The following is a 22218-nucleotide window of genomic DNA, read 5'->3' as shown; positions in this document are numbered from 1 at the left end:
ATTCTCTGTAACTCAAAAACTAAAATGCAAATTATTGCAGTGCCATGCAATCTGTATATACCCTCGCAAAAGATTCCATGGTATGCGCTGCTGCATACTTTCATTTTGTTGTGTGTGTTCTTATGAAGCGGTGCCGGTGAATAAAATATGGCAAATCCTTCCAAGATGTTGTGGTCCTAATGCTACTGTGGAAGTCGAGAGAATTCATGCCCATGTCATGTGAAATGCAAAGACCAGATGAGAGATTGCCCAATTGCCGATATTACATCTTTGTAGGCCCTGCACCAATCGTTGAGTGACTGATGCAGATTGTCACCATCAACCAGTGAGACTATGTTGCCTGAAATAAAGAGCAAGAAGTCCATATTTATGGTTGAGAAACATCAATGAGTCAAGATGAAGCTGCAAAGACGGCAGGCATAATGGGTCTGCTTTGCTTAATTGCTTCAAGAATTTGTAAGCCAAGTCGCTTGGTCAAGTCGCAGGAAAACCAGCAGAAGTTCTCCGGAGCTAGCCTTTTTTTACCTAGCCTTTAACCATTACTCTGTGGCCCTTATTAAGTCTCTGATGATTTGATAACATACAAGGGAGTGAGTTTGCCTGTGGCTGATTCAAAATCTATTACTGCTACTATTAACATGTCCAAAAGCTGCAGAAACCAATTTTGGATTGCATTTTTCATCATTTTTTATGGAAAAATTACTGTAACGATTTGATGTATGTGAGGAAAAAAGATAATAGAGAAATATGTTTACGGAAAATGACGTAATTTTTCGACGGAAAATAGCAATCCAAACAAGGCCTTTGATACAGACGTTTACAACGACTTTAGCTGCATAACGATTCTTTAACAAAAGAAAAAGAAAACTACTTTGTTTGTACTTCTTCGACAGTTAACTCCAAAACATGTTGTCAAGCATGGCACTTCGAAAGGTTTGCCGACTTTTGAGGAACCTCAAGAGTTGCCGGCTTTTGAGGTTTATTCGGGATTAGGTTTGTAAAGTCACAAAAGTCTTATGAAAGGTTTTGACAAAAAAAAAAAACCATGGCACCTCGAAAAGTGCTGTGATAGAGGAATATTTAGAAAAATTTTTTAGAGTATTAATTGTTGTATCATTTTTTTTTTATAATGTTACATATGTATGTTAGATAAAAGAATTAAAAAATAAATAAAACATATATTTATAATGCAATCAAATAAGTTTTCATTTGTATCCAACGATGTAATGTGATGGGTCATCGGCCTCCATCTCCATTCAATTGAACACTTTCACAGATTTCAATGTTCAACAGGATTTTAATTGCTTCCCTCTACTTCACTCTTAATTGCTAACTACATATAGTTTACTCAATAACTTTTATTGGCATAAATTTTAATCTATCTCATGATACCATTTTTTTTAATTCTATTTAACAAACTAGGAAAATTTTGAGGTAAGTGAATTCAGGAACATCAAGGATTATTCATCATTAAGTCAATTTTGAGGGATTTTCATTTCTTTTCACCCCAACATGATGGATGGATAATTTAATGTGATCAATTTCATTCTCGTCAAAAAAAAAAAAAATTAAAAGAAAAATCGACCTTGAATTTGACCTCATTATTTACTGGCCATCCAACGGTAATCATGTACCTATGTAGTTTAGATCAACGGCGTAAACATTCCTCCCCCCATTATAAAGTATTTCGGCCCTCTGCCACTGTAAATCTCCTAAAACCCTCGCAGGTCCATTTCCGGAAGGGAAGGGACAACGGAAGCAGAGGCAGCCGCTGTCAGAGAGAAGGTCTGAGTCTTTTGGCACTTAATCATACGTCTTCTCCCAAAACCGTAAACCTTTTTCTTGACATTTTATAGTAAGAAATGTTTAGAATATTGATTCTACTGTTCTAATTTAGCGTTTCATTTCAGTTTTATCGCGATTGTTGAGCTTCTTTTAAGGGTTATGGTTTTATCACTTTTTATTCGTTAGATTTTATTTGCGGTTGTACCCTCTTGTTGACTACTTGCAATTCAATTTGGGGCTTGTGTGTATTTCCTGATTAAGACGAAGGGCTTTAGTAATATCATGCATTTGGTTTAGGTACCTTGCGTATTATCAAAATCGTTTGTCCGTTTGGAAAAAGATGGGTTCTTGTTGTACTATATCACATTCCTTGTTTCGCTCAAGTTACTGGGCTTGATTTCAACAAAAAAAAAATTGGGCTATTTTCTAGATTTTTCTCATCCTACTGCTGGTACACCTATCATGTTGTTTTTCGCTCGTATGAAAGAAATTAAGCGATCTTTCTTGACCCATATGATTCTCTAAAGTCTCCGAATATGTTTGTTCACCTTGTCCCATGCAGTAATTGTGGTTATTTCTTTGTAAAGTTTTCCTTTGCCTGTGTTCTGAAGTTCAGTGTGTATATTGTTCTTGGCTTTGTTCTGCAACTGGTTTATTATGAAATAATGGCAATGACTTTGTGTACTTTGTTCTAGGTGTAGACATGGCTTTTGTCAATAGAATTAGCAATGTGCTTAAACTGAGAGTGAGCAGGCATATGAATTTGGAATTATCTGCTTCCAACTCGTCACTTTACCAGACTATAAGAAGCATGTCATCTTCAAAGCTCTTTGTTGGAGGTAATATGTTCACTCCTCTCTCTCTCTCTCTCTCTCTGTTTTTTTTTTTTTTCCAAAATTCTTCTTTCTGCTGCTTTTTGCTCTCCAAAGTCAACTGATGTTTTATTCCTGAAGGGCTTTCTTACAACACTGATGAGACGAGTTTGAAGGAAGCCTTCTCTCAGCATGGCGAAGTTGTTGAAGGTATTCAGCAGTTTGCTCGCACCATCATAATCGATCCCTTGATTTCTGTCATACTTTTTTTGTGGTTGATACACTTGTCTGACCTCTGACATTTAAATGAGTTTGATAATCTTGCGAACCAGTAAATATTACCCCAAAATTGAGATTTCCATGTAGATCTTGAGGAATAGTTTTTCATTTCTAAAGATCACGTGTCCTTGTATCTCGATACAAAATTTTTGTCTGTGTATGTTTGTATGCAATGGGGCAAAGCTTGGAATTTTTCTGTTCTGCAAGTTTCGTGTTTGTTTTTATTTGTTGGTACTGTAGAAAGCAATCTTGATAAAAAAAGATTGACACAGAGAGATTTCTAGATCCTGCATGAGAAATTAGTTTACAATGGGAACAATGTTGTATCCAAGTATAAAGCTTCTGTTACTTATTAATTTATACACTTTACTTACAGCTAGAATTATCATGGATCGTGACCATGGAAACTCAAGAGGTTTTGGCTTTGTAACTTATGCCTCTAGTGAGGAGGCTTCAGCAGCTATTCAGGCATTTGATGGCCAGGTACTAATGGTTTTTTTTATAGTTTTGCTTCTTTTGGTTATTTATTTTAGGGTAAAAAATCTCAGCGGCCACTAAACTATTAGTCAGATCATGTTTTGGCCATCAAACTATTTTTCGTCAGTAATTAACCACTAAACAACTTAATCAATAAACTCGTGACCATTTAGTCGATAATTGCTCTTAATCTGTAAAATCATATATAAGTTCATTCTCCATTTTGATCAACACTAATTCTGCACGAGTTGATCTGGTAGCTAGAAAAGAAAGATAGTAGAAAATAGTTGAAAGACAAAATTACTATCAAATTGTCACTAATCCCAAAATAGCTAGTTAACAACAACACTATGGAAAATCAGGTGCGAGATAAATGTTCGGGTTAGCACATCAAAATGAAGGCATTCTTATCTGTTGATATAGTAATCCTGTATCGCCATAGACGGTCTTAGGGGGGCGGTCCCCAAAAACCTTAGAAAATCTAGTTTTTTTCCCTCAAAAAATTAAAAAAAAAATTCAACAATCAATGTCCTTTATGAATTACAGTATTATTTTTGCTCCCCACTAGAATTTCAAAAATATCTATAAATTTAATTTGCTCCTCAAAGTTACATTTCTGGCTATGTTTATGTATATTGCATGAGGTTAGTTAACGGGAGAAAATTAAAAATATTACCATCAATACTACAAAATTCAATACTTTTTTTGGTCAAGCTCTGCAAGAAGGTGGTTTTAAAATAATTTTAAAAAAAAAGTATACAAACCAAAATAAACTTTTTCAAACAAGAAAAAAACTTTTTGAAGAAGTACACAAATATCTTGCGTAAGTAATAAAATAAAAAAAGACTTGAATTTGAGAAAATAAAATGGGGGATGTTGAACACATGCTACGCTGAAATTGACAAAACACTTCAATTGATTTTAGGCAGAGAGAGAGAGGAGCTGTCTGAATTATTCTTTTCATGATTAGTGGTTGTCATCCTGTATACAACATTGTACATGAGTGAACCGTATCGAAATAGATGACTATTATGCTTGACTCGGATGATTGCAGTAGAAAGAGAGATCATTCGAATGACTTAAATCAATTATCTTAATGAAGTGTGGAGATGCCTGCCTGACTGACTGACTGAATGGTTGAGTTGCATGTCCCCAAAGAGGCAATGTGATAAATTTGTCTCAAGGGTTCGCCATTGTTGAATAACTTACAATAAAGTTATATCTGGATATCAGCAGAATGTCTATGTAATTAGCTTTTTTCTTTTTTTTGGTTGAAATTGTGCTCCTGTTTTCCACTGTAAGACTAGTTCTGCATGTCTGTCTCTTTTACCAAATAACTTCTTTTGTTGTGTAAGGTGAAAGGTTTACCGACCATAACATTCGGGAATCTAACAGTATGATTTGTTTTCCTTAAGGATCTTCATGGCCGACGGATAAGGGTGAATTATGCAAATGACAGGCCTCGGGCTCCAAGATTTAGTGGTGGCTATGGTGGCGGCGGCAGCGGCTTTAACTATGGTCGTGGAAATGGTGGTTATGGAGGCCCTGGAGGATATGCAAGTGGCAGTTATGGAGGTGGTGGCCCAAGAGGTGGATATGATAGTGGAAACTATGGAAATAGCAATCAATATGCTAGTGGGGATGGCAGGATGGATGGGTTCAGTGGCAGCAATTACGGAAGTAGAGTTGGTGATGGGAACGCTGGCAATTTTGGTGCTAGTGGAGATAGCCACTACTTGAGCAGTGATTCATCTAATCAAGGTGGATTTGCAAACTCTGGTTTTGATGGAAATACCTCGCCATATGGACAAGCTCAGGAACAGTTGAGTGGCAATCAAGGGGGAGCAGATGCTCTTGACGAAGATTTTGGCCAAGACACACTGAACGCAAACTACAAGGATAATGATGATGATGAAGATGATTCCAACGATTACGTCAACACAAGGGGCTGAAAGTTCTCTTTTCCCCTATCAAGAACCTGCTTGTACACAAATCTAGTGCTAGGGCGAGGAATTGAAGAGATAATCCAAATAAAGTTTATGTTTCTATGCTGTGTGTTATGCATGCAGATGCTTTCTCGTGGTTTATTAGCTGAAAGGCTGGACCCCTTTCTTTGGAAAGGGGAAGCGAGAAACCACACGGGATTAAAGCATTGAATGCTGCATGTGTTTTGTCCCAAGTAGGTTTAATTTTCAATTTTCTAATTAGTGATGGTCGATGAAATCTTATCCGAAGATTTGTTTTGGAGGTGATTCCCGTTGTCTCCTTTGCTGCTGTCCCCGTATTGGTACATGTGAACAAAGCCATACGCTAGTTCTTACCGTGATTACTGTTGGTGTGAAGTGATACCGGGATGTCGTAGTTCTGCTGTGTAACCGGCCCTTACGCCTGCTCTATGTTCTTGTCCACAATCCTAGTGTAATGCTGTGCACGAAGAAAACGGAGAGGCAGAAAGTGGGGGTTTGCCACGCTTTCCTCTGTTTCTTTTTTCTCTGTGCGGCTGCGTTTAATGAGAGCGTCAAGATCCAATATGGTGATTCCTCTCCCGCTAGCTGCTACCAGCTAAGATTAGTCCAACGGGGGTGTTGCTTGTTTCGCTCAAGAATTAAAAATTAAAATCCAAAGTTGAATTGGCTGTTTACTAGTTGCACTCCGGCTTGCTCCATTTAATGCTCTCCGCGTTTGAAGTTTGTCCAATGGGTATTTCTATATTGAGCAAAAGCATAGAAACAGCGCTCATGATTTTTAAAAAATTTGGAATGTAAAAGGTAGGTTCATCTCAATCTTGTAATCAAAGGGAAATAAAGCTGCAAGGCCACAACCAGCCTCCAGGACTCCGGTAACTGAAAATTCTGCACTGTTAACTTTCCAAATGGCGCTGCCGGTTTTTCAATACCTCTAGCTGTTGTTGATTCATTTGAAGTCTTGATTTTGCTGCCTCAGTGACATGATCAACAAATCTACTACAAGAACCTTCCCGGAAATAAAACTGGATAATCTCTATTACACCGTATCCATTCTTTGTAAGAAAGTGACGCATTAGCACCAACAGATCTTCAAGAATTCCACCCAAAAAAAAAATGAAATAGAGCTACAAAATTGCACAGAACATGAAGTATACCAAAATTTTACCACATTCTAAAACTGAAATTCCGCATAAGAGCCTACAGCATCAAGAAGAATATGCAGCCAAAATCTCCATGGGAGGCCAGACAATGATGCTACATACGATTCAGACAGCCCAGAATGGTTTTGGAGCCACCAAAGTACTGGAGCATCTTTTGATGGAGTCTTCATTTGGTTCACCAAGATCATCATCCTCATCCTCATCCCCATATTCCATTAACTTGATTAATGTATCTGAAATGATGACCGTGGAATATAAGGAACAACTCTAGAGAGAAAAAGTTTTTGGGGGGAGGGGGGGAGTTGAGGCACATGTAAACTGACATTTCATTAAAACTTGACAAGCATAAATCTCAAAGCTTATATTACTGAAAGTCAAAAAGTTTCAAGAACAAGCATCTTCCAAAGATCCGCAAGCAACCAGCTATATTGTTCTATAGGAAATTAGTATATATTTCTTTTCTACAATCTAGGCTCAAAATCAGAAACCAAAAGGAAAGAAACCATGAAACTACCAGGTACACTTTCAGATTTCAAGCCATTTTTGATGCTGTTGCCACCATAAATTCCAGGTCTTGATGTAGTAAATTTTGGTGGGGGTGGCAGCATTGTTGGCGGGGGCATTGTTCTTGGAGAGGTTGGAATTATTCCATTTGCTGATGTCTGCACCAACCTTTTAATATCTTTTCCATGTATATCTGATGTTTGTTCACATGGCTCTGCAAGTTCTGATCCCTGTAACAGTTTCAAGAAAGGTTCCAAACAAATCCTTAATATCAGCAGAAAATGTGGCAATAAGAAACAAAATACAGCAAAACATTTTGACGCCTTAAGGTCTTGATGATATATTCCCGCATCTGGAATATAGAGAAAACATATACCCACGAGTAGAAGCAGCCACAGAAACTACTAAAGTGATACAAGGGCTCAAAGGAAGGCCACATGTAGCATTACGCCATCACTTTGTGTAAACTGTGAATTAATCATGTAGTTTTTAGGGTAGTTGCACAATAAAGATTAAAGCCAGAATTAAAATGAGTGATTCCAATAGATTGGCAACTAAAATCAATCCAAAGCCACCTCAAGCATTTAGGAGATGAATGAAGTGAAGCAGCTAAATTACCAAATCCAACACTTATGATCACTCCTTAAAAATTAAAAATAAACAAATTCAAACAATGCATGATCCACAAAGAAAGACAGGAGCATATATGTAATTCTGCGCCAGAGGGAATCACAATCTTATTCAGTCCAGACGAAAATGGTACAGCATAGAGCAACCCATGCCACCTCCAGAACAAGGAATCCTGTGAAACACATTAGTGTCCACGAGAGAAGTCCAGTATCAGCCTGTTAGCTTCATAAAAGATCAGAGAAAATACCTGGAACAAGAAGTAATAAAGTGAGAAAATAAATAACATTGTAGTAGCAATACTACTACATAGGGACAAACAGTTCCAGAAGCAAGACATCAGTACGTAATGGATGATGAGAACATTTTAAGAGTAAATTTGAATTCTTTCTTTCTTATCCTCTTCTTTTTCTGTAGCCCTTTTTTTCTTTCCCTTTTTGCCTTTCAGTGGGAAGGGGCTGTTTAAACTTGAAAATCTGTCAAACAGTAGCAGCTACCACAGAAAATGATAAATCGGAGAATGACCACCAATACCTGGTTTGTATTTGCTAGGCTTTTAACTACTGCTGGTAATTCCTGAAACTTTCTTTTCTGTGAAGAGCGCTTATCCTTCTCTGATGAGGAGCACGTACTTGTGTATGATGCTGTGCTCGCAGTTGTAACAGCAGGAGCTACCAAAGTAGTAACTGGTGAAGTTGACTGCCTAAGGGCCAAGGCAACTTGTTGCAAAGGTGTTGCTTGGGGATATATTCCATCATAACCATTATAGCTCGTCCCACCAGTCAATGAAGACTGGGAATAACCACCAGTAATCGCATGAGACAGCCCAGATGCAGGATTTGAGCATCCAGCATGTGGTACAGGCCCTTGAGAAGCAATACTAGATGCACCAGGAATTGAGATTGATGAAACTGTTGATGGAATGGACCGTGCAGCTGATGCCGTCAAGCTGGCAGACCGTGGGACACTTGGGTTTGACTCATCCAAGGAACTCTGAACTCCAGCAAGTAACTGTGGTGGCGGAGGAACAGCACCATAAACTTTAGATGAGGAAACCCTTTGAAATACAGCACAGCAACAAGTTATTCTCTTTAAGAAGCACTAACAAGCTCAGTATATCACAAGAGTAAACAATAACAAATATTGTCAAATAACAGTGCAGAATAGAATGTCTTATAAGGTATGAGAGGCTTCTGGTTTCCATTTAAAGATTGATAAAATAACACGAACCATGTTTGTCATTTCCAATTTAAGACAAGACAAAAAGTATAAACAGATAAAGGGTTGAAACTGCTTTACCGTCCAACCCAAGCATGCAGCTCTCCTTTTAGTGATCTCAGTTCTGCTTTTTCTGTTTTCAATAAATAATTACAGAAAGCTAATTATGCCCATTTACCTTGATGCACCAAACTCTGCACTGATTGTGTCCAAAAGGTTCTCAGCAAGGAGCTTAGCACGTTCAAGACTTTTTGCATTACTGCTTGACAAAAGTAAATGCAATGGTTGTTGACCTTCTACAAAGAGAGTAAAAGCTGTGGACTCAAAGGCACGTTAAGAATGAAGAGAGAACCTAACAGATCAAAAAATAAAACTGGTTAAAGCAAATGACTACCATCATCCTGTACACTATCACAATATCCTGAACCGCGTCCTCTTAGCAAAACTGTTGCTCCCGTTTCATTCATGATGTGATTTACATACTGGTCCTGCACATAAAAAAGCCAACAAGCAGCAACAAAAAGAATCTCTCCCAATTGTTTGGAGATGTCAGAGAGAGCTTGAAAGATCAGAATATTTCGCCAAGCAGCAAAGAAACAGAAAAAAAATACAAGGAAAGAAAGGAAAAACTTCCAACCACCTTCAAAGAAGATAAGAGCAGGAGAAGGAGAAAATAACAAGGAGATACAAAAGAGAATGAACTAAAAACTCACATTTGGTCCACGAATTCGAGCAGCAATATTCAGAGAGGGATCTGCTTCAAAGCCCAAAAACACACAAGCACTCAGTGAGGGATTGACCTGATCAAAAAAATGACAACTGTGCTTATCAAATTTCTTGGTACTGCATCTTTGAACAGATTTGCCAAATAAATAAATAAATAAATGAATTGTTACATTCATGGTATTGCTGAAAGACCCATGCTTGAGCATTTCTTCCACCATTGCAGCTGCATGATCAACTGCCTTGATCCGTTCTGCTGTTGTTTCCAACTGAAGTAAGCAAAAGAATACATAGATATTAACCAATAAGTACATTCAGCGCACCAAAGTAAATTAGAAAAAACTCCTTAGACAACACAATCTTTTGTCAAATGGAACCCAATAACATGATAACGGTTTTTTAACAGTAGTTGTTACACACAAATGAGTAATCTTATCAAGGAATAATGATGACAATTGACTAATGAAGGTACCATCTCTACCACTGAAACAACTTTTGGCCTAGTACACATTAAGCCAACTTTAAGGAGCTTGGAAGAGTTGGTCATGGGAACACTTGAACTCTTATATATTTTGTAAAACAATCAACTCATTTCCCATCTGCCAACTATTGAGTCAACATAGTACCATCTCCACTGGGACAAAAGTTTTGTTATGCAAACGCTAAGCAAACTGGAAATTGATTCCTCATAGTCCAAAGGGAATTTACAAGTTGTAAAATGGAATTACAGCGTAACCACTCACATGAGCCGCAGCAGATATATGAAGATACAATGGTTTTTCACCATCAGCAGGTGCATTTGGGGGTCTGTATTTGCCTCTGCACAGTTCATTTAACAATCACGTCACGCATGAAACAAACAGAAAAACAAAAAGGTCCTCAAGAAAGCTATAGAAGACTACTAACCTAGTAATTACTATGGCACCCGTACACTTCTGAATCTGTAGGAGGACAAAGTGTGCGTAAGTCTCAAACACTTGTCCACAATAAACAAAAAGTATCTCACGTTTCTCAAACCGTTTGATCAAAAAATTAACATTTGGAGCCATAAAAAATTACCTCTTCCTGGGTCTGGCGTTTTGTGAGCTTATAGCGCACAGTAGAATCAGCATCATTGATAACAATTTCTCGTGCTATCAGTTCATCTTGGATCTTAGGCTACATTAGCACAATTGGACTACATGTCAAATATGTTTAAAGAAACACTCTGGTTCTAGATAAAACAATTAGGACACTGTGATTACTAAATGTCTTCCTAACAATAAAAAATTTGTGACAGGAACAGAACATTGTTTTGTCTTTGTAATTCAAACAGCAAACAAACTCTCCTTCTACTTTATCAAAACACAGAAAAACATTATGACACACCAACTTTTCACTACCTCTACTTCCACCAGCAATACGTTCCCATACCAGTAGTGTTTGAAGTGATGATTGCTCGTGAAAGGTATTAAAACAATTTCTTTGAACTGTTAGTTAATATTACATAAATATCTTTCAATACATAGACGATTTCTATTTAGCACAACAGAGCGTAGGGGAATCAGTGACTCAAAACTAATCTTATTTTCTGTAGAAAGTTGAATAAATGAAATTTGATGGCCGCTTAACACCAGTGGAATTGTATACAATAGCTTAATCCCACTTAATGTCTAAGGATAAGCTTAACACACAACAGGTTATCAATAGGAAAACACAGCCATGATGAGGAAGGGGAAAAAGTATCTCCTTAACCATTTTATTCTCTTACCTGATTTATTTTTTGGGCAATGGCAGTCGCATGCTGCTGTAAAGGCAACTGGATAACAGGCAGAATAGTTGCGACACTAGCAGTAAGAGAATTTGAGAAAGAAGCACTAGGAATTGTAGCTACACCAGGTAATGCAACTCCAGGAAGGGATCCCAAGTTTGGTAATGGAAGAAGACCAGGAGCTGCTACTCCAGATGAACACAATGACTCAGCAGGCTGATCCCACTTCCTCTTTTTTCTGCAAAAATAAATAAATAAATACTTACTATCACTGCCATGGCAAAAACTGCTTGAAGCTCATGCACGCAACCATAGCCATAAGTTGATGAAGCTGTGCAGTATTCATACAGATTTGCACTTTCTTCCCTAAATTTTCTTTCTCTTTTCTTTTCGTTCAAAGTTTCATTTTTCTCTCTTTTCAATACTTTTTTCCTTTTTTTTTTTAATTCAGCAGGTGAAGGTAAGTTTAAGAAACAATTCTTCAGTTGCACATATCAACATCATTAAGAAGCAAGAAAATACTAGGATGTTTCTCACAGCATTAACTAAAGCCAACAATTAATTCCTATATCAACAAGTCATCCTAGTCGGGAAATTACAATTGCTGTGTCAGTAATATCTTAATTACTGTAACACTCTGCATCCTGAATGACAAATTTGGAAAACAAAAATAATTAGACACCAATAAATCAAAAAAAAAATCCAACATAAATTCCCGCAAAGTCCAAAATAACAACTAATAAGTGAATAACACAATTTATTTGCCTATTTCATTGTATAAACCTCCTTCTCCGGTAGCACTGAAACACTTTCTCCCGCTAAAATTCATAAACGCTTAGCTGAACCTTTTAACAACTTGCAGATTAATGGATTAGTAAACATATGCCGAACATAATTCAACGAGTATCCAAAAGCCACGCTCATAAAGTAGGAAATTAGGGATTCTTAATCAGGATAGACAACATTAAAGCACCTCTGCTTCGTCGATGAAGAATCGGTAGATTCAGAAGATGAAACCCTAGGGAAATTGTCCTCTGTCATCGACACCGATTCCTATGTTGCAACTGGTTCTTCTTCCTTGTTCTTCTTGACGTGAATATCGTCGTCCGAATCAACAGAATTTCGAGCAGTTAAACTACCCCTGAGCATATAGACGTATCTGTCCGTGCGTTTTGGGTCTATACTACTTTTGGACTACGATTGTTACGACGTAAACCGGCCGAGATTGACAAGAACTTGAACTGCCCATTACAGATTGCAACGACGGGATTGCAAATCGTCCGCTCCTTTTCTAAGTCACGTGACTTACACGTGGCAGGTAAATCAGTTCTGCTCTGTTTTCACGAGATATATTAATGTAAAAGTTTTCCCCTCAGCACGTTGAAAAACAACACAAGTTTAGAATAATTGTACACATGCCCCACTATTATGATGATTCTACTTTACGGGGTAAGTTGCCTTTTCTAAATTATATGATAAATAAAGCATATTCTCAATATTTCAAATTTAACCTCTTTCACTAAGTTGTTTTCATAAAAGAAAAACAATGTTTATTTAGGATTGTTGAGGCTAATCTCGAGGCCATCTTCGACCAAAAGAAATAAAATATTTGTCTTTCTTCATGTAGTAGTATCTTCTATATATTTTTTATGGATAAATATTTTATGAGTTATCGTATAATTTCTAAATTAGGATTGCCTTTTTGTTTATCTTAAAAGGAAAACCAAGGTTAGTGAGGGATCATTACTTTGGTGTACAATTTACAAAGTTTGAGGCAAAATTTTTTGTTCAACATCTTAGATAACCAATTGCTGGCCCATTTATTAGAGGGGAAGAAAATATGGTGATTTCCCAAATGTTTGGAAAAAAAGAGTTTTGGAATCTCAACATAATCTCCATAATACTCCCTGATTTTGTTGTCACAGTTATTAAGGCCATTCCTAGATAAAATACCTCTCCTGTGGATGATTGCCTGAAGCGGTACCTTACCCCAAATGGCCAGTTTAGCCTTAAATCAGCAGTAGACTTTATTTACTCAAATAACGCCCTTGTTGAAAGATCAGCGAGGGATTGGACATGGAAGATCATGGCTAGTAATTGAGTAAGATATTTCCTATGGATTGCATGCCAAAACAAGCTCCCAACCAAGAGCAATCTACTCAAAAAATCCGTTGTCCTTTATGCAATAATAATAGAGAAGACACCGATCAAGTCCTGTTTTTTTGTTCTAAAGCCAACAGTTTATGGAGAAAGATAGTTGTACCTTGGAATTTTTAGCCTTTCGCATGACAAAATCTTTGCTCCTGGCTAAAGAAAATATGCAACATAACAGACTTATCACCATACTATGGCGTATCATGGGGAACCATCGCAGCATTTGGCTGCTGGATTTTATGGAAGAATAGGAATATGGCTCTGTTTGAATCTCAATCCTGTCCACCAAACCTTTCTTCAACAAGAACTGCAAAAGTAGCAGAATTCCTAAGCACAGAACCCACAAGTAGTAAAACCATCAGACGTAAGGATCTTGCCATGATTGCTTAGGAACCACCCCTTCCTGTAACTTCAAACTCAACACTGATGGTGCTTTACTTGGAAACTCGGGACTAGCAGGGACCGGAGGAATCATATGCAATCATCCTGGGAAATGGATTTGTGAGTTTAGTAGAAATCTGGGATGGACTTCAAATACAATTGCGGAATTATGGGGATTAATTGATGGGCTTCTGCTGGCAAAATCTCTTAGTATTCAACGCCATCATATTGAGATGGATGCTTCAGTGATTGTTCATATGATCTCTACAAACACTAATGATTTTTACACCTATTCTACTATGATTAATGATTGCAAGAATATCATGAGGAGCTTCCTTACAACTACCACTAAGCATGTCTTCAGGGAAGCGAATTGCTGTGCAGAACTTTTAGCAAATTTGAGTGTAGAAACAGAGGAAGAATGCCTCAAAGTGTTCAATGATCAGCCTGCAATCATCACAAAACTACTAGAGAATGATTGTTGGGCATTTTGTCTGCCCCGTTTTATAAATTCGAGATCTTAAACTCGATCTTTTGCACTGGACTTTGCATTGACTCTTTGAAATGTGGTAACTTTTTTCTTAAAAAAAAAAATTAACCAATATGATGGTCGAGCGAATTTTGTTAGAATTGTGTAGAGTTTTAAAACAATAATCACTAGAAAAAACTAAATGAAAATTAAAATTCTGTATAATGGACAACAAAAAACTTGTATATAACTTTTTTTTTTATGTGCCAAAAGTTTTAAAATTATTGTTTTTAACTAGTACTTTGTTTCATTTCGAATCTGCCATCATGTATAAAGTAAATGTTAATCGTAGACTCTAAGAACTTGAGCGACAAAGTAAAAAAACATAGGAAATTTTAAAATTTTTAAGGGGTGCAATTATAGGACAAGATTGAAAATTTAAAAATTGTATAGGTACAAAACACATAAACACATATTATATAGGTGCAATACGAATGTTTACTAACTAGAATGTGTGCTACACGGTAACAAAGAGAAATTACGTTACGGATAATATTAGAATTTAGAAGTGTTACATACTTTTTAAAGCCAAAAGAGAGTTTTAATTTCATAAGCACTTTTAATGCACATCTTATCTTACTATTCATAAAGCATGAGATCCAATTTAATATTAAAAACTAATGTCATTTTAATAAATCTAAATATGTGTTCTTTAATGATTTGTAGGTATTCAAATTTAGGGGCAAAATCAGCGTAGGCTATCTCAGTAACTAATGATCAGTTCAAACTACGGCTCCGTTTGGCAAGTGAGTTTTTCTGGTGTTTGTCTAAAACTATACTGTAATTCACCGTAGTAGGTTTTTAAAAAAGTTTTGAAGTATGGTTTTTTTGAATATTTTAAAGTGTATAGTTTAAAAATTTTGAAAATTTTTTTGAAGTTTATGTAGTTAAAGTTTTAAAAAAACTTGTAGCAAACAAACGTGGTAAAAAACTTATTTGCCAAATAAGGCCTACTATTAACTGCTCCTACATATTGGTTTTCGATTTTTGCTGTTCCTATTTGTTTATGCTAAAGTGATTTCTTTGATAAACTAATCTATTCATTATGCACAATGAATCAACACCATTCATCGTGCCTTTGAGTATATAAAGTATTAGCGTGGGAACGTTGGATACTGAATAAAAAGGTACGAAGATCAACAAAGCTGGAATAGCTCAGTTGGTTAGAGCGTGTGGCTGTTAACCACAAGGTCGGAGGTTCAAGCCCTCCTTCTAGCGTTCTGTCTTTCTCTCTTTTTTGTCATTTATTTTGCCCGCTTTTCGAGTGGGGCAGGGCTACTGCCGTGCTGCGTTTTTCATTCATTCTGAAAACTGACCAAACGTGGTTTGTTGGAGCTCTATTTTGTCATTACTCTCTCCCTTTTCGGAGAAGTGGTTTGTTGGAGCCTTAAAGGAAGAGCAATGGATTTTGCGCCCTGTCAAAATTCGTAACTACCTATGAAGTTCATGCTAACCTAGGTCAGGTCCAGGCATCTCGTACGAACGGACACTACACTACCCAACGTAAGGTCCACTTTTGAATTGAAATCATAGGTTTAGAATAGTTAATCCAAACCATTTCATAGTCCATTTCTAATCAACTCGATTCCGTTTGAATTAGTTATTTTTAAAAATATTTTAAAATTTTTTTATTATAATAGAATTTTTAGATTATATTTTAGAATATTTTTAAAAAATATTTTGAGATATGTAAGAATAAAAGAATTTTTAAAATATATTTTAAGATATTTTTTAAAATTTTAAAAAAATTTAAACTAATTTTTAGATTATCTTTTAAAATATTTTTATTATATTTAAAAAACTAATTTTGGAAAAACCCACCGGTACCTTTTACTTTCTTCAAACTGACGTGGGGCTACTGCTACACAGTAGCCGGGGGCTCACATGCACCGTCCACAGAGAGAGAGAGGGAGAGAGGTGGGCAGATTTGAACTTTTGATCAGAAATGGTAGAGTAGGCACATTTTGCATGCCTGTACTGCTACCTTGGTATTCTCATTCACCACTTCGAGTTCACAACTTCTCCCACCATCCGCCTCCACATCAGCCCTGATACAGAGTAATGCATGTGCAACTCAAACCATTCTGAGTACTGATATATTAGTACTACATGATTTAGCAGCTTATTCTTTCGATATTTGCTTAATTGAATTGCTGGTTTCTGATTGGAAAAAATGGAAGCTTTTTCATTGAGACCATCCTTGATTCTAGGAGCAAGAGAACGATTCGGTTCGAAGCATCCGATGCATTTGGGGGTTAATTGCGGAGGAAGATTGGGTACAAATGTTATTGCCGTTGATGGCGAGTTTCCCTCGTTTTTACCGAAGGAAGTTAAAGAAATCAAGGATCCATTTGCACGAACTTTGGCTCAGAGGATTCAAAGGCTTCCTGTGAAGGTATATATACAAGCTTTTTATTCTTCTACATGTTGTAGCACAATGTTGCCCCCCTTTTATTCGGTGTGTGGTTTTAAAAGATCAAAGCCTTGTATGAGGGCCTTCACTCTTGAGTCCTCTTGCTCTGAATTTTGAAATCGACAAGCTTTGCTCTATTTCATTCCTTCTTTTCTTTTTGTAGTCTGGGATAAAATTTTTTTACTTAATTTATTATACGCACGGATGTTGAGATGGAACATATACTGCATTCTTAATAGCCTCAGCATTTGCTCAAACGAAATCAAGTCTCTTACTGGGTGTTTCAAGTCAAAATGACAACTTTCTGTCACTCGCGTATTGCATCCGTTGCTGTGCATTCTAAATTTAAGTCTAAAGGGGATAAATGATGACCATCTCGTGTTCATCTAGCAAGGTTCTGTTTAGAGTATTCCTCGAGAGCTGAGGCCCAGAATCATAATATGCGCATCATACAGCCGATTAGATTAAAGTGAAGAATCATGATGTGTGTGTGTCCTTTTGACTTGAAATAACATTTCACTTCTATTGTGATGGTTATATTCTCCAGCGAGTAAAATGAGCAGTTGTGGTCACAAGAAGTCTCCAGAATTTCTCATATCTGATTGTTGGCCATGCAACTTATCTTTGCCCTGTTTTTGTTTCCTTATATCCTGCCTCTCTCAAATCAGGTCGGATTTTCCGAGAGTTGTATAATGAGCAGCTGTGTGAAGCCAAGGTTTCAACATGATACCGATCCAGTGGTCCTTCTCCATTGTTTCGACAGGTTTTCTACCCTTTTATTTTGGCCTATTCTCATTTCCCTTTATTTCAAAGCCCTTTCGTCTCTTTTTCTTTATGCCCCCTTGTTTGGCCGGTGTGCATTCGATTTTGTAGTTCTTGTTTAGAATGGAGATGCACGTACCCATTACTTGAGGACGCTGCTTTGGAGACTTGGGCAATAGACATTCTTGGTTGGGGTTTCTCTGACCTAGGTTCATCTTCAAATCCTTACTCTAATTTCAGAGGAGAGAGAGAATATAATTTTTCTCTTAGTTCAGGTACTTTTGATTTGTGTTATGCTTCTAGTTGTTAATGATCTTGATTAGTCCTCAATTGGTGTAGAAAGACTTCCTCCCTGCGATGCGGCATCCAAAAGATATCATCTTTACCAGGTGCTTTGGAAAGATAACATCCAGGACGCCGGTTGATTATTACCATCCATCACACTGAATAGCCTAATTGGCAGTTCTTGTTAGTTCTTAAATATTGATCTAACTTTCTGAGCTTCTATTATAGCTTTGGAGGACTCACATCAAAAGACCAATGATACTAGTCGGACCAAGCCTTGGTGCTGCAGTTGCGATTGACTTTGCCGTCAACTTTCCAGAAGCTGTAAGCATTTTCCTTCAACTGAGCTTTCTTGAATTTGACTTGTAATCACTCAAGTTTCTGACGTATTCAATCTTCCCATGAAATAAATTACTAATGTGCCTATAAAAAAAAGAGATAAACAAAGCATGATCTTTTAATGAAATTTCTTGACCAATTTCAAACATTTATCTGTTGGGGTTTTGGTGTGTGTTTGTGAAGACAGTGAGAGGAACAATAAGTTAGAAATCATGTATGTCTAAGAACGGCTATAAGGCCAACACATACATTCATACATTACCAGATCTACAAAGAAAATCGATAGGGGTTAACACAGATATTAAAGTTTATACATCTCGTGTGAGGGAAGTTCGGTTAGAATCGCCTTGCAAGCAGTATCCTGTTGATAGGCTATCTGTTAGAATTACGGAAAGCTACTGAAAAAATGTGCCAGTTGCATGGGGGATTTGCATTTTGTGTAGATTTTCTTCTACCACGGAGTCCAATAACCTCCAATGAAAAAAAAAAAAAAAACTAGAAACATGGAAGCATTTGAAGCCTTATCCTGCTAGATGTAATACAAATTAGATGTGTCTACTAGAACATACAAGAGATTGTTTTTGTGTCATCTGTGTGAAGGTGTCACTTAAAGAAGTGATTTTCGCTCTTTGTTCAGCATAATTCATGAAATGATAAAGTTAACAATTACTGTTGACTTGTCCATTGACAAAGACAGTGGATTGAGATGAAAGAAAGTGTATAGATATACAATCACAACAGATCTGTAAAATCCTTGTTCTTCCAAATTTACAAGATAGCTGTGCAGTCTGCTTCTTCTGTCGGTATCATTAATTGTGCTATTCATCAATCTTATGCTATCTATTCTGTTGTTTGCAGGTTGAGAAGCTGATTCTTATCAATGCAAGTGTTTATGCTGAAGGCACAGGGCTTCTGACAAAGCTACCAAAATTTTTAGCATATGCTGGGGTAATTTTTTTTTCTTTTTTTTTCTAGGGTCCATATATCCAAGGAGTTAAGCATCAGCAGTGCCCTTCATCACAGGAAAGGAATATGATTCTGAATTTAGTAACAAAAAATATGTCAAGAGAACAAAAAGGTTTTGTGAAGAGCTCTGATTACAATTTTTGCATTTTCATGTGGCTTGAGGCATTTGGGATTTATTATCTTTTATCTTTCCAAAGACAGCCATATTTCTTAAAATTTACACTCTTTTTTATCCAGTCTTTTGTGGGATAGCAATTTAAAGAGGACTACTTTGGCACATGGTCTGTTTCAAATGACAGGAATGTCTACAAACTGATGAACATCATGCCTCTGGACTCGTTCTTCATTGGATCAATGATTCCATTTTCTCATTTTACTTATAACATTTTGATGAACAAAAGTCGGTCCTACCAGACAAACACGCATCAGTAATTAGCATTGTCCAAGAGGATGAACTTAGGGAATTTGTATTTCAATCTTTTTTTTCCAGTCTTTTGTAGGATGGCAATTTAAAGAGGACTATTTTGGCACATATTTTCTTTCAACTGAAATGACAAGGAATGTCTACAAACTGATGAATATCTTATCTTTGAATTCATTCTTCGTTGGATCAATGAATCCATTATCTCATTTTACTTCTTAAGACATTTTGATGAACAAGATTCAGTCCAACCAGATAAACACACATCAATGATTAGTATTGTCAGGATGGACTTAGGGACTCAGTGCAGTTCTATCTTTGCTTTAAATGAAGAAGCTCTTGAAACATGATAAAGTAAGATTTTTATAGAGCAGCATGAAAGATTGTAACTAGGATAATCTTTTTTTTTTTTTTTTTTTCTAAATTTTTCCAGCAGGAGAGAGGCGGGACTTGAGTAGGGGGGAGGGGGCAGAGGAATTTGAACTCAAGACCTCTAATTCTTAGGGCCTCACGTAGCCATCTTGTTTGGCACTTGAGTTTTTTGCCCAGTTTGTCTGTTACGAGTTTTTAAAAACTTTAGTTACAGTAATCTCAAAAAATTTCTCAAAGTTTTTAAACTATACACTTCAAAATATTCAAAAATTTACACACTTCAAAAATTTTTTAAAAAACTTCTTCAGTAAGTTAGAGTAAAGTTTTAGACAAATATTTAAAAAACTCACTTGCTAAACGGGGCCTTAGTTGATGTTCTTGGAGAAATGAGGTACTGTTTATATCATCATCTTATTTATCACGTTTGCTTCTCACGTAGACATTTTTCAGGTCTCTTTGTTGAAGAGCCTCCCACTGCGGCTGTATGCCAATTTGCTAGCTTTTGATGACATACCCTTATCAAAATGCTTTGACTGGGCCAATGTGAGTGTGATTTTCTGCAGGTTACACGTTTCCTTGCTTTCAGCAGATGCAAGCCTTGAGTGATATTTAACAGATGCGTTCTGCTTGACCAAGCAGGTCGGCCGCCTACACTGTCTTTTGCCTTGGTGGGAAGATGCTACTGTGAATTACATGCTTAGCGGTGGCTATAATGTTGTTAATCAAATAAAGCAGGTATAATACCTTTCCACATTCATCTGCATTATCAAGCAGAAATTTCGTTATTGATTCATTTTACTTAATGACATTCTATGTTCATACCTTTATGCTTGCAAAACCCCATGGTGTTTTGGGTACGTGTGTGACTGGTTAGTACAGCCATCCTGTCATCCTGTCCGCTACATTTCACATGTGACCACCATATTAAAGGCCAAAATCTTGAAATCCACTTGTTCACTTCATCATCATTGACTGAATGAATTACAATGCATAAAAAAGTGAGCATTCACTTTTTTGCAGGTGAACAAGAAAGTTCTTGTCATCTGGGGAGAGTGTGATAACATTGTCAACAGTAAGCTTGCAATGGTCAGTTTCCATCTATATGAGCTTACATTTAAAGTTCTTTTTGTGGCTAAGCGCTAACTCAAAATTAGGATTCAAATGGAAATTGCTTTCAAGAAACTGGCCAGTTTGACCAGTGGATGATATGCATGGGCGCTTCTTTTCAACTCCTCCAAAAGTTGCATAAAACTAAAAGATGAATTTTCACTACAATTTAGTTTTAAAAACATATATTAACATAGAAAAGATGAATTTTTAAGATAGACGTGTTTATTGGTTTCAAACTCTATTATTACTACAATTTTTATACTAATAGAGTTTGAGCCTCTTAACTTAGGGTCCTGACTCCGACACTGGTTTTGCTTGCGGAAGCACAAGATCTCATATACAACCTCTCCCTCCTATAGAAAAAAAAAAAAAAACAATAGATGTTGTCATCCTCTGACTCTTACTGACACTATGTTGATGTCACATGTGGCATAAAATGCAGAGACTGCATGGTGAATTGCCAGATGCAAGCGTCCACCAAATACCTGATTGTGGTCATCTCCCGCATGTTGAGAAGCCTGAGATAGTTGCGAGGTTAATCGCGGATTTTGCGCGGCCTGGGGCACCTAAAGAGGAGCAGGAGCCAATTGTCCTGAACTCCGTTGATGGGAAAAACACATTCTTGTTCAATGTTCTGAGAGTAGAAAATGCCTAGGAGCATTTTATTTAGACTAGCGGTCTAGAAGACACCACACAGGCTTCATGTAAGTAATACTACAACTGTTGTAATGGCGGCTTGTCTGATTCTGGATTTGCCGTCTCCTTGAAGATTAAAAACCATGGTACTATTTATTACCAGCTTAGTTCCTAGTTATTTTTTTGCCCATGTATATATATATATGCAGACAGGATGGAGCTTTAATTCCATAATTTTAACTCTTGGAGTAGCTTTCCTTGATTGAATTTATCGTTTTGCAGAGACATGAGAGGAAGGTTATGTGTTATGCATAAAATTTATGTACTGACAAAGATTAATTGTGAAACGGTAAAAGACATAACAAAAATTCTATGCTGACAATGATTAATTCCAAAACGGGAAAAGAATAAAAAGCATTTTCTATTTAACTTAGTATTGCGAGCAGGAAAACGATATTTAAATAAGGGATAATTTTAGAAACTTCCCCTCACGTTCATCCTAATATCACTTAGTGCCCTCTAAGTTTTCAAAATTTTACCTGCCTCTC

General features: G+C 36.8%; 3 protein-coding genes and 1 non-coding gene across 17 annotated transcripts; 3 read left to right on the top strand and 1 right to left on the bottom strand.

The window, feature by feature from the left end:
* Nucleotides 1-1613: 1613 nt before the first annotated feature.
* Nucleotides 1614-5605, top strand: LOC113700220 (uncharacterized). Of its 5 annotated transcripts, none has more exons than XM_072057103.1 (5): nt 1614-1785; nt 2487-2624; nt 2739-2807; nt 3253-3359; nt 4769-5605. In XM_072057103.1, exons 1-5 carry the CDS (start codon nt 1629-1631, stop codon nt 5303-5305), a joined length of 1008 nt encoding a protein of 335 aa, XP_071913204.1. In that variant the 5' UTR covers nt 1614-1628; the 3' UTR covers nt 5306-5605. The 5 variants fall into 5 exon arrangements, with proteins under 5 accessions (XP_071913204.1, XP_071913203.1, XP_071913207.1 ...); XM_072057102.1 differs by having other exon boundaries at nt 2481-2624; XM_072057106.1 differs by having other exon boundaries at nt 1689-1829.
* A 728-nt stretch (nt 5606-6333) lies between these two features.
* On the bottom strand, nt 6334-12659 carry LOC113698887 (protein RIK-like). 5 transcript variants are annotated; one of them, XR_011817635.1, is made up of 12 exons: nt 12276-12658; nt 11303-11540; nt 10612-10710; nt 10459-10493; nt 10296-10371; nt 9726-9821; nt 9543-9629; nt 9224-9317; nt 9008-9125; nt 8146-8668; nt 6995-7861; nt 6334-6713 (listed from the first exon to the last, which is right to left on the bottom strand). XR_011817635.1 is itself a non-coding variant. In XM_072057098.1 (12 exons), exons 1-12 carry the CDS (start codon nt 12341-12343, stop codon nt 6586-6588), a joined length of 1800 nt encoding a protein of 599 aa, XP_071913199.1. In that variant the 5' UTR covers nt 12344-12658; the 3' UTR covers nt 6334-6585. The 5 variants fall into 5 exon arrangements, 4 of the variants coding, with proteins under 4 accessions (XP_071913199.1, XP_071913200.1, XP_071913201.1 ...); XM_072057098.1 differs by having other exon boundaries at nt 6995-7214; nt 9008-9143; XM_072057099.1 differs by having other exon boundaries at nt 6995-7214; nt 12276-12657.
* A 2851-nt stretch (nt 12660-15510) lies between these two features.
* TRNAN-GUU (transfer RNA asparagine (anticodon GUU)) lies at nt 15511-15584 on the top strand. Its single transcript has one exon. It is a non-coding gene; the product is annotated as a tRNA-Asn (tRNA).
* Nucleotides 15585-15628: 44 nt separating this feature from the next.
* LOC113698244 (alpha/beta hydrolase domain-containing protein VTE7) lies at nt 15629-21910 on the top strand. 6 transcript variants are annotated; one of them, XM_072058149.1, is made up of 12 exons: nt 15629-15869; nt 16236-16424; nt 16577-16761; nt 17448-17542; nt 17653-17750; nt 17885-17961; nt 18055-18150; nt 19024-19113; nt 20375-20467; nt 20564-20659; nt 20945-21010; nt 21477-21910. In XM_072058149.1, the coding sequence occupies exons 3-12, from the start codon at nt 16609-16611 to the stop codon at nt 21687-21689; spliced, it is 1077 nt and encodes a 358-aa protein (XP_071914250.1). In that variant the 5' UTR covers nt 15629-15869; nt 16236-16424; nt 16577-16608; the 3' UTR covers nt 21690-21910. The 6 variants fall into 6 exon arrangements, with proteins under 6 accessions (XP_071914250.1, XP_071914249.1, XP_071914251.1 ...); XM_072058150.1 differs by having other exon boundaries at nt 15632-15869; nt 17881-17930; XM_072058148.1 differs by lacking the exon at nt 16236-16424.
* The last annotated feature ends 308 nt before the right edge of the window (nt 21911-22218 follow it).

Source organism: Coffea arabica, chromosome 7c, assembly GCF_036785885.1.
Source record: "Coffea arabica cultivar ET-39 chromosome 7c, Coffea Arabica ET-39 HiFi, whole genome shotgun sequence".
NCBI lineage: Eukaryota > Viridiplantae > Streptophyta > Magnoliopsida > Gentianales > Rubiaceae > Coffea > Coffea arabica.
Note: the sequence above shows the minus strand (reverse complement) of the source record. Positions and strands in the feature narration are given on the sequence as shown.